At 52.5% G+C, this 11,573-nt stretch overlaps 1 protein-coding gene across 1 annotated transcript; it reads right to left on the bottom strand.

The window, feature by feature from the left end:
• Window positions 1-394: 394 nt before the first annotated feature.
• LOC119268454 (probable receptor-like protein kinase At2g42960) lies at window positions 395-7,510 on the bottom strand. The gene is made up of 9 exons (XM_037550102.1): window positions 7,266-7,510; window positions 7,090-7,137; window positions 6,026-6,775; window positions 5,824-5,928; window positions 4,278-4,400; window positions 4,037-4,207; window positions 3,804-3,933; window positions 924-1,133; window positions 395-850 (listed from the first exon to the last, which is right to left on the bottom strand). Exons 3-9 carry the CDS (start codon window positions 6,688-6,690, stop codon window positions 719-721), a joined length of 1,536 nt encoding a protein of 511 aa, XP_037405999.1. The 5' UTR covers window positions 6,691-6,775; window positions 7,090-7,137; window positions 7,266-7,510; the 3' UTR covers window positions 395-718.
• Window positions 7,511-11,573: the final 4,063 nt, after the last annotated feature.

The raw sequence follows: 11,573 nt of genomic DNA, 5'->3' as shown, positions 1-11,573 counted from the left end.
CGGGGCCGGGGCAGGCACACAATAGCTCAACTGATATCTCAAAATCCTGTTGGCAACCAATAGATGTATCTTCTTTTATTCGCTTGTAAAACTATGTGAAACATTTTTTTTTATTTGGCATGTAAACTATATTATTTATTTGGGTGAACTATTTTGTTTGTTAAATTTTCATTTCACAATATGTTGAATGCAATGCAAAATTGGGCGGTCAACCGGCCACGCCTGCACATATGGGTCAGCACGTTGGGCGTGCTGCCAACCCATATGAAAAACAGGGTGGACGTCCGACCCAAACAGACAAAAAACGGATGAAATCGTCGTCCGTTTGGGTCGGCCCGGCCCGTTGGAGCTGCTCTTATGTAGTTTGCCCAACAAACGATGACATTTTTCAACAGAAGCACGCAAAAAACAGAACTCACAGGGTAACAATCCACTGTCACAAACTGCAGGAACATCCCGGTTCACAAGCATGATCATCCCAGTCACCAACACACACATATACAGCACACAACAATTGAACAAAATACCAGGGAATTCTTCCTACAAGAATGCTTCTGCTCGATCTAACAGCTCGGCCTAAACTTCAGCTAGTAAAATCTGGGCGTGCCTTCATTAACCCACTAATATTTCCTACAGGTAATCACCTTAGTGATGAACATCATTTCTCGGACTGATCAACGAGCATGAGTGCCCATGATGCAAGATAGACTCGTAAACGTCAGGTCTGAGACCGGTCTGATCTTGAGCTGCCAGTCCTTTCTACCTTGATTGCAAATTCAGCCGAATTTGTTCCCTCTGTAATAGATTCGATGTCCATGCTTCCTGTGCGACTCCTCCGGTTTCTCCGGTCCTTTTAAGAAGAGACATGTTAGGCAAAATTTGTGTTATAGCACACATTATTAGAGTAGGATTTTAAGCATTACCTCCCGGAATGGAACTTCTTCAGACTCAAGCATCCTAGCAACCTGGCCCATCTTAGGTCTCTTTTCAGAGTCAGGATCAACACACCTTAGTGCGATCAACAGAGCTCGCTTAAGAGCCCTAATTGTTGGCCTAACCTCGAGGATTGGATCAACCACTTCTTCTGCTCTCCGGTTGGCTATCATCATTTTAAGCCACTCGACAAGATTGACCTAAATAAGAGGGTTCAATATCATCTCAACAAAAATATATACTGATTTTTTCATATATAAAATACTTACTGGAGCAAGAAAATCACGAAAGCATAATTGTCAGAAGCAAAAACTGATACAAGAGTTTCCATGGACTGATACAAGAGTTTCCATGGACACGGTACTAGACTATCATATAGTTTAATTGCCATTTTTAGGATTTCTGCCATTCTTACTGAAACATTAGCACTGTAGGTCTAAATAATCTTGGTACCATGTCCAATAATTCAATTTATCTCCTGAGCTTCCATGCTCAGTCTACCTAAACCCCTAAACATCAAAACCCAGCACTTTACCCATAAACCTTAACTCACATGTCGTGTAACCCTCTATTCGAGTTGGCGGTAGTTTTGCCACCATGATTGACATGGGTGGAGTGGTTTCTTCACACAAAATGCTGCACATGTTTATGAAGCACAAATGGCTATCTACTTTCCTCTCTCCGTAGTACTCGAATCATCTGGCTTTCTCCAGGTCGGCATGGCCTACTGTCCTGGTAACCTACCACGCCACCGCCAACATATATCTTCTGGTGACGAGCATTGACTGCCATACCTGCCACCGCATGCAACCTGTCCATTTTTCTCAAAAAGGAGGTTGAAAACTCTGGTCTCTGCATCACTGTGATGCACACCACCGTTTTTATTAAAGTTGATGCAAGGTAACAAAACCAAATACATCAAAGAGAAGAGTACAGAACATGGACAACTACAGCTTCACCATTACAATATGTGAAATTAACACCAACGACTAAGTCAGACTTCTTCCGCAGCAACGTCTTCAAAAAGAGATAAACATCGTCACCATGTCCGTTCAGGGATGGGAGGACAAGGATTTTCATCCAGGATGCCGAGACCAACCAGTGAAGGTCAGCACATCAAGAAGAAGACAACACCTTCAACAAGAAAACGACGCAAGCACGTCGTTGCTGAGCCCCACCAATAAAGATCGGAACAAAAGTTTTCACCCCGGATGTTTTTTTTTAGAAAAGGAGGATGACCCCCGGCCTCTGCACCTAGGAGATGCATACGGCCACTTTATTGATTATTCTCGAGGACCTTACAAAGTATTACAATAATATGCCTAAATCCGCCATCTTGGCAACATATGCCACTACTCCTATCCATATGATGAAGGGGTGCTACCTGGGCCAAATACCCGGACCACTCACCTAAGCCTATCATCAAAAGCCAGAAGCCCTAGCCGAGCCACATACCGGGTCTAGGGCATAAACTGGTCTGACGCACTCACATTTGTCGTCGCCGCCATCTTCCACAGGTCCGTCTTCAGAGCAGATATTGAGGCTTCTACCTTGTCAGGCCACTCTGTCATCGACGCCACCATGACGCCAGACAACTGCCTCCACCTGCGCGAGTCCATCACCGCGCATCGGGCGCCGAGTCTCCACTGCACCACGCCGTCAAGATCCGCCGTCATCAATGTGTAGGATGAAGCACCGCTCCACCAAAAAAGGCGCCCACTGGTCCCTCGATCCTCGGCTGCTGTCACCGACCCCATACTGAGCTCGCCACCACACTGCCCTCAAGGCGACGCCTTCAAGAAGGTCACGGCGCCAAGGACGCCGCCGCCGCCCACCGGAGTTAGGTTTTCACCCGAGAAGCAAGGTGGTGGGGTGTGGAAGGGCATACCTCAACCGACGTCTCCATGAAGAAATCGGCGCCCACGGACGTCGTCGTCGTCGCGGCCGGCTGGAGCCGACCAGGGGTTTCCCCCAATCTGGATCCCGACCACCAGTATCACCCGCAACCCAGAGGCAGGCCAGACGCCTGCACAGCCAGGGACCGTCGAGGGTGAAACGCACCGAGCAGGGGAAGATGGCCAGCAGCCAGATCTGACGCCGCCAGCCACCAGGGCAGCCACGCGAGGTCCCAGCCCACCGAAGATCCACCAGCCACCCGACCAGATCGCCGGCACCGCGCCCACCCCACTGCTCACCGCAGGTGACAAGGGGCCTCGCCGGGGGCCGCCGCCCAGATCCAAGACCCTCCGATGTGAACCAGAGCAGTGCATGCCCCGCCGCCGCAGTCCCCGGCTGCGCCATGGGCCTTGCCCGGCGGCAGCCTCGTGCGGCGGCGAGGGGGAGAGGGGAGGGAGAGGGGCTACTCCGGCGAGGGGGGAGTTGCCCCCAAGACGCCCACTAGGGGCGGCGCGGATCTTGAAGACGGATCTACCGGTAGCGCACCAGCTTGTCCTTGGCGCCAGGCCGTCATGGCGCTAGCGTAAGGGTGGGGCAACCTGTCCATGGCCTCCTGTTATGCAACCAGACCAGTGCTGCTTCCGGAGCGACACTAGGACAGTGTCTGCCTTTGTTGGCACCACGCATACTACTGTTCCTCTCCTTACTTCCCAGCATCCATGAATAGGGAGAAACACGGTGGTCTGTGCTGCTCCAGTGATCTCATGCAGCAGCAGCCAGTGGGTGGGCTGGAGGATGAATGCTAGTATTTGAAGTTAGGATATAAAATACCCAGTTTCAGAGTTTGGCGGTTTAAGAGCCCGGGGCACTAAAGTTCAGGGTGATCTGGAATTTCTCCAAATTATATGGTGTAACATCCAGAAGGGTATAGAACAAAAGGATGAAATCGTAATGAACAAAGTCTAACCATTTACCTCATTGGAAGAGCGGCTATAGTCAACAGGGTCTCTTCCTGTCACAGTTTCCAACAAGAGAACACCAAAACTATAAACATCGCTCTTTTCATTCAACATCCCAGTATTAGCATACTCAGGTGCAACGTATCTAGAACAAGGAAAAACATGATAAGTATTAAACTCCTTTAAATATTGTAAAATAACGATGCAAAAGACCATGAATATATGATAAATAAGGGTGAAGACAATACCCAAATGTTCCCATCACTCTGGTGGTAATGTGGCTTTTATCTGACCCTAACATCTTGGCCAATCCAAAGTCAGAGACTTTGCCGTTGAATTCATCATCAATCAAGATGTTGCTTGACTTTATATCCCGGTGTACAACTTTTGGTTCTATAGCTTCATGAAGGTACGCAAGTCTGCAATCAAATGAATTTAGACAACAGAAAGGATATGTATCTTACAGACTCAGGAACTGGTGAAACTTACGCTTTTGCAGTGCCTATAACAACCTTCATGCGATTATCCCAGGTAAAAACACCATGCTGGCGCATAGCTCCATGAAGCCACTGCTCTAAGTTACCATTGTTCACGAACTCATAAACCAACATCCTGTTAAAAGAAATCACCGTTATATTGTTGCTGAGGTGCATTCTAAAGATAAAACCCCACAATGACGCAAGTGGTGCCAATTTTTTTGTCTCGGAAGCAAATGATCACAGATTACACAAAAGGCAATCAACTGTCACTAAATAGGGAAGTGTACAGAAGTATGGTACTTATGGCCCCTGAGCAGCATCATATACCAGGCCAACACAAATAACTCATGATGCTCCAGTGCTATACAATAGTTCACTAGTTTTTGCTGAAATCACTAGTCGTCAAATTATCTATGCACATTCTTCCACACATGGCATCAGGTGGAGCATTTCTCTAGGTAAATCAAATTCATACTCAACCCACTTGAACCCACCATCTCTACTTTTCCGTGTTGTAAATTGCATTGCATTTTGCTAAATTGTACACCTGGAGCAGCAGGCCGACAGGGTAGCCATATTGAAAACTACTCTCCTATGTCCTTGGGGGCGCTGTTGAGGACGCCATCTCTCCACTCCGACCCATGTCCGGGTGAAAGCCCAAGATCCGATGCTGATCGGGCGTCGGCGCTCCCCGTGCACCGTAACCTTCCTGGAGGCGACGCCAAGGACATTGGGATCGGATGGGAGGGTCTGCAGGTGAGGGGTGGGGGTGTGCTGCCTCCCTTTCGGTGGAGCGGTGTTTCTTTCTACATATTCTTGGCGGCGGCTCTTGGCGGCATGGAGCAGCGGAGGCTTGGCGTCAGATGTGTGGTGACGGACACGCGCAGGAGGTCGACGTTGTCTGGCGTCGTGGTGGCGTCGGCGGCAGCGAGACCGGGCAAGGCCGATGCAGCAGTACAGCTCTGAAGATGGATAGGTGGCAGGTGGTTGTGGCGGCCTCATACCCGACAGGTGTCCTGGTTGAGGAGCACGCTGGACTGGTGGGTGCCCATACCCGGCAGGCGTCCTGGTTGGGACCTCAGGTCTTAGATGTTAGGTTTGGCTGCGAGGTCTGTTTGGTATTAGGCCCAAACCATCAGCGCCCCTTCATCAGCTAGATAGGAGTAGCGACAGAGGTTGCCGAGATGGTGGCTTTGGTCTTACTGTTGTATGACTTTGTAAGGTCTTGTGTTAGTAATTAATAAATTGGCCGTATGCATCGTCCAGATGCAGAGGCCGGGGGTATTCCTCCTTTTCTACAAAAAACGTAGCAATGTTTGGTTGCTAGCTTCTGGAAATGAGTTAATATAAAAACCACTAAACCATAACAAAAAGAATTGAAGTCACAGTTCCCTCATCGTTTTACCAAGGCTCATTTTAGATAGTCCAGTCCTTACACTAACTTGACAACAAGCTTTTTTCTTAACAACAGACCTAATTTTTGCCTGTTGTACTGAACTGCGTATGCGGCTGAAAGAAATCATTGAGCAGGTGAGTGGTGTCTGCAATTCACATACCTATTCACTCCCTCAACACAGTATCCCAGCAGACGGACCAAATTCTTATGTCGTACATGGCCAATAGCTTCAACCTCCACTCTGAATTCCTTCTCCGCCTGCCCCCTGCAAATCCCAGGAAGATGCACAACAGCACAATTATTGGAATAAGTATAAAGAGAAGAAAAGTACTAGCAAAACACCGAAAGTGAGGTGAGCTTACATGTTGTTAAAAATCTTCTTTATGGCAACCTCGGTTCCATTCACCAGACGGCCACGATACACAACTCCGTAACCACCCTCTCCAAGCACATTCTCCTTTGAGAAGCGATTGGTGGCGAATTCAAGGTCGCGCAGAGTGAACCAGTGACCCCAACCAAGATGAGAGAACTCGGGAAGGCCAACGAGGGGCGACGCGGAGACGAACGCCGCAGGAGAATACGGTTTCCTGCCTTGCCCCGAGCCGCCATCTTCACCAGAATGCACACTACCAACCCGGTCCACATTGCACACTGAGCTTCCCTGGCTCACGTTATCATGATCCAAGGACTTGCTCAGTGCCATATGCCCCACTGTCTTCCCCGGCTCCCGATTCACGGCGTGCTTGTCCTGCGTTGGGAAGCTAGGCTGCTCACGTTCATGCATCGTTTGCGCAAGGCTGCGCCCACCGCCCACCCTGTCTACCGGGATCTCCTTGGAGTAGATGGGGATCTGTGTCTGGCTCAAGTTCTCCATGGTTCTCTTTGTCTTGCGACGGGACGCCGCCCAGATACATATCATCAGCAGAATGGCCACCAGGAGAGCGACTACACCGATTGCAATCCAGACCCACAATGCCAGGCCAAGAACCTTCTTCGTCATCTCTAAACTCAGACCAGTGGAAACCATGGCGGCAGTGTGCTAAAATTTGGAGCTGTACCGCATCAGAGTAGAGCACTGCTAGGCATCAGCAACTGTAGACGAATCCTTCTCCCTGAAGAAGGACAGTAGTAACGCGGTTAGATACAGTTAGGTTGTTGTTGCGTCGAGACAATCAACACATCTCTCTTGTGTTACAAAAGCATAGCATCTCTGTTCTCGCAAGAGAGAGAAAAGAAAAATCTCCTTGGACGGACGATTTCTGCCCCGTACAATAATTGCTCCGACAGACACGCACGCGCTTTTTTTCTTGTCTGTAAGATGCATCGATCTGAGGACCGAATGCTAGAATGGAGAGGGAAGAAGGGAAGGAAGATGTCTGATCTCAGTGTGGCCGTAGGACCATTTGAGAAGAAAATTAAAGCTGACCTCTTTGTGCAGCAGAAGCTCCATCCACTCATTCGTCAAGCAAAGAACCTGAAGAAACAAGCAAAGAAACCATCAGAGAGGGAAAGAAGCAAGAAGGAAGCGAAATTAAGACGACCCGTAACGAGCATTTGTTCAAGCTAGAAAGTAGAGACCGGAAAATGCAAGCAAGAACCAACCGCGCGTAGCAAAGCTCGAGAAGAATCCAGCCTGTGGCAGCAATGGCGAAGGGGAACCAGAGGAGGGAGAGAGAGAGGAGATGGGAGTAAAAGGAAAAGGGGGGAAGGAAGGTGGTGGATGTTGCAGGTGTGGCATTAAAGGCTGGCTGGATGAGGCCGCAGGAAGACGCGACGCAGAAACGGGTGAGGGGGGCAATTAAAGAAATGGCGTGGTAGATTGGTGAAAATGGCGAGCGGAGGAGGTCGACGAAGGGGGGGCGGGGCGGGGCAACGTGCTGGTCTGCAGGATAAGGTCAACTGACAGAATATAATAACTGCATGTAGATAGCATGGCGCGGAAACAGGGTTCATGGATTCAGGCAGGCTGGCTGGCTGGCTCGGGACAGCCTTGGCCACTATCTTTTGCTTCCCCCGCCCGCCCGCCGGGTCTGCAAATTCTTGGTGCATGCCGGCCCACGCACAGCTGTCGCTCCCTGCTCGTCAGGATCCTCTGCGCTAGGAACTCTTGGTGGTCTGCTGGATGCTATGCTCTACAATAAACTACTCCCTCCATTTCAAAATATAATGCGCCCGCGCTTTTCGAGATTGAACTTTGACCATAAAGAGACCGACTGCAGGGAGAAAAAGTTTCATAATTAAAAACTCTTTTCGAATACGAATTCACTGATATAATTTTTGCTCCCGCCGCAACCGGTCTTGATAGTTAAATTTACGATCAAAGTTGAAATACAGGGATAGAGGAAGCACTACATTATGAAACGGAAGGAATACATATATTCTGCTCTTCTTTGGCTTTCCAGGAAACATGTGAATTGGACTGAGATTGGCAACCCTTGCCCCCATTGGAAATTGCGGAAAAGAAATGAAAACTCAAGGAAGAGCGTCACGGGCGCGTTTCATTACGGTCCGACGGGCTACGCAGACGATCAGCACCCCTGCCTGCCCTGCGTGCCGGGCTTGCGGGAGGACCATCGCTGCCCGGGTAGTGAAATAATAATGCGGTGAGAAGTGGAAAGGCGGACAGGGGCTGTTTGAATTGAGACTATCTTTACCATATATTGCCATATAATTTTTGTGACAATTGCCTTAGTTGAGTTACTCAAATTGTTAGTTGCATTTTGCCTTGCCTAAGATAATCTTGTCACATTTTTTGTGTATATGACATGTGGAGTTCACTGCTCATAAAAAAATCCTTGCCTTAAGTGTGGCTAGAACCAAACACCTACCTAACTTGATCAAACTTGACTAAGGTTAGGTATGGCAAAGTATGACAAGATGTGGCTGGGAACCAAACAGCCCCTTGCATGTCAGGGCATCTCCAGGCGCGTCCTAGGAAGGCATCCTCAGGCGTTTTTTTGCGCCGGCGCTGAAAAATCGGCCCAGTCGCGCCCCCAGGAGCCCGATTTTCGCCGGCTTGGCTGAAAACAGCGCCGGCGGACCAAGGCCGAACCCGGCGCGCTGGGGGCGCCCGGGGGTGCCGGGGCGAACTGGTTTGGCGCGAAACAGCAGCGGCCCGCCGCGTCAGGGACACGGCTCTCTTCTCGCCCCTTCATCGTCCTCATCGCCTCGTTTCCCGCGACGAATCAATGCCAAAGCTGTCGCGCTGCCGCGCCGGTCAGCCTGCGCCATTGATGCCTCACAGGCGGCGCAGTGAAGACCGGATGACGCGCGTCCCTCGCCCTCCCTCACCCGTCACTCGTACTCACAGCGGCTAGCACACGGACGGCGCCTCGGCCTATATAAGACGCACCCCAGCGCACTCGGCGACTCGCACTCTCTCGCCGTCGTCGTTCCTCCCTCTCCTCTCTCCTCTCTCTCGCCGTCTCCAGTTCATCACACCCATGGCCGAGCGCTTTCCAGGCGACGGCGCGGCGGCGAACGGCTTCGGCCGCCGCCATCTACACGAGAACGAGGCTCGCCTCCTTTTCGAGGTCGAGTACCCGGTCCCGCCGGACATGCGGGTGCCCGGGGCGTGGAGGATCAGCGCCGACGGCGTGCCGGTGCCCCCGGTACCCACCGGCGCGGCGCGGCGTGCGGAGATCGCACGCATCCGCTCGTCCCTGCCGCGTGCGGCGAGGGAGGGGCCACGATACGTCCCCGACAGCCCGCTCTGGGAGCCTTATTTCCATCGCCGTCACGCCGAGCAGCTCGAGGCCACCAACGGCGTCGAGCCCTCCGGCAGGCTCAACGCCGTCGGCCGGCGTTGGTGGTGGGGCGTGCCGGGCGCAAGTTGGAGGCCGTCCTCGAGTACATTGAGGGCGGCAACACGTCGCGCCTCGAGTACCCCGCTCCCCCGTCCTTCTCACGCCGTCGGGGAAGCTCCTGGACCCCGAGGCGCATGGAGACCGGGGGTCCTCCTCCTCGTCCGGCGGCTCCCCCTGCCTCCACCTCCGCCCCGTCAAGCCGGAGCCCCAGGGCACGCCTGTCAGGGCCCGCACCCGCAGATCCGGCGTCCGCATCGGCGACAACGCCTCCCCCACCGGCCGCTTCGTCCTCGTCGAGCCCAAGCCGGAGCCCGGCCTCCCCGCGGAGTACGAGGAGATAGCCCGACGTGGCTTCTCCGACGAGGAGCCCTGCGGTGGGCGCGGGACGACTACCTCCACGACGAGATGGTCCGGCAGCACCGGGCCCTGGAGGAGATCGCCGCCCGCAAGCGTGGGCGCGAGGACGAGCACGGCGTCGTGCTCCTCGACAGCGACGACGACGACGATGCCCCCGGACCGTCCAACCCGCCGCGCCAACCGAGGGAGGGATGCAGCAGGGACGGCGGAGGCGTCGGCGGGGCGACAACGACGACGACGACAACGACGGCGGTGACTACACGCGGTTCTACAGCCTCCTCGGCATGTAGAACCGCGTGGGCGGGCGGCGAGGCGGGCAGCGAGGGAGACGGCGGGGTAGCCCGCGGTAGTTTTTCCTTTTTTGTAAAATATATTTAAATTTAAACGAACTCGAACGTGTTTGCGTTGTGTTTGCATCGAATTTAAACATTTTAAAATCCATGAGGGACTGTGACTGAGGGACATTACGTCCCCGGTGCGCGATTTAACGTCGGTGCGCCTCCAGGGGTGATTTTTTGCCCTTTCTAAGAGGCCAACGGCTGGAGATGCCCTCACAGCCGCGCAGGCAGGCAGCACCGGAGGCCGTCCCACCCGCAAGCTGGTAGCCGCCCGCAGCATCACCTCACCACGTAAACATCGCAGGCACGAGCTGGGCTGCCACCGGAAAGTGGAGAGAAATCCAGGCGAGCGAAGCCGACAAATCACGAGTCGTCCTCACTGGCTCCAGCCAGAGCCAGGGCGGGCGGGCACGTTGCGGGATTCCGTTGCCGCGCCTCACGGGACGGAACAACGGCTGTGTGATCCCAAATCATTGGTGCGGCAGCGGCAGGGGTCCTCCTCTGGTCCAAACGGCTCCAGGAGGCGCCGCTTTTGGGTTGGCTGCCTCCTGCTACGGCATGGGACGGAGTGGGTCGGCTTGCCTGTTGCTGCCATGATGTAGCCACCCAACCACACGTCACAAAAGTGTTACTACTACAGTGACAGTATTAGGGCACCGGTTAAATTTTTGCTCCCACAAAGCACCAGTCTATAAACACGGATGTGGGAGCCGATCATTCAACGTTGCCCGCATACATTTCAAGCCGGGTATCCATTAACCGGACGAAATTCATGCAAACAAGTTGAGTAAGAAGAAACAAAACTTACAATCTTCTCCTCGGTCGCGCGCAATAGCCACCTTGCCTCCAGCATATCAATCGCACCACAAAACTTGGTGACGAAGGTCTGAATGATGTATCATCGATACGATAACGACCTCACATTGCGATCATGGGTGGTGTCCATGTTGTAGGGCGCAATGTGCTTTCGCACGTGAAACAATTCACGCACACTTGCTGCCAAAAGGTCCCCCTCTGCTCTTGCGTATTAAACCGACGGATACAGCTAACCACGCATCGCACAACAACTCATCTTCCATGGTCGAGTACCTCGCCATCCTTCGTAATCTAAAAAATAGCATGATGTTCAGAAATAAGCTCAGTGGCATTTAACCGAACACCTAACATATGTGGTGACCGCCATGAACGACGTCGATAGGGGGCGGGGTGTATCTGCCTACGGACATGTCTTGGGTGGACGACGTCGTCGTAAAAGGCGAGCGGGCACGTCGGCGCTGGTTGCACATGTCCGGCAATGGCTGTGTGCCGGCCGGGGAGGTACAACAGCGGCGTCAAAAAAGGAGGGTGTGGGTGCAAAGCAAGGGGGGATAAGAGGCGGATTGAAAAAAAATGGGACTAGAAGGGGAGAT

This window comes from Triticum dicoccoides, chromosome 3A (assembly GCF_002162155.2).
Source record: "Triticum dicoccoides isolate Atlit2015 ecotype Zavitan chromosome 3A, WEW_v2.0, whole genome shotgun sequence".
Taxonomy (NCBI): domain Eukaryota; kingdom Viridiplantae; phylum Streptophyta; class Magnoliopsida; order Poales; family Poaceae; genus Triticum; species Triticum dicoccoides.
The sequence above is the reverse complement of the archived record's forward strand: the minus strand, read 5'-3'. Positions and strand labels throughout refer to the sequence as shown.

What these genes read in the sequence shown, in the direction of transcription:
- LOC119268454 (XM_037550102.1), bottom strand. Translation starts at nt 6,690, where the DNA reads ATGGTTTCCACTGGTCTGAGTTTAGAGATGACGAAGAAGGTTCTTGGC. An exon ending in TGTGTTGAGGGAGTGAATAG is followed by an intron (nt 4,401 to 5,823) that starts GTATGTGAATTG and finishes TTCTTTTAACAG; the next exon opens with GATGTTGGTTTATGAGTTCG. An exon ending in GTTATAGGCACTGCAAAAGC is followed by an intron (nt 4,208 to 4,277) that starts GTAAGTTTCACC and finishes ATTTGATTGCAG; the next exon opens with ACTTGCGTACCTTCATGAAG.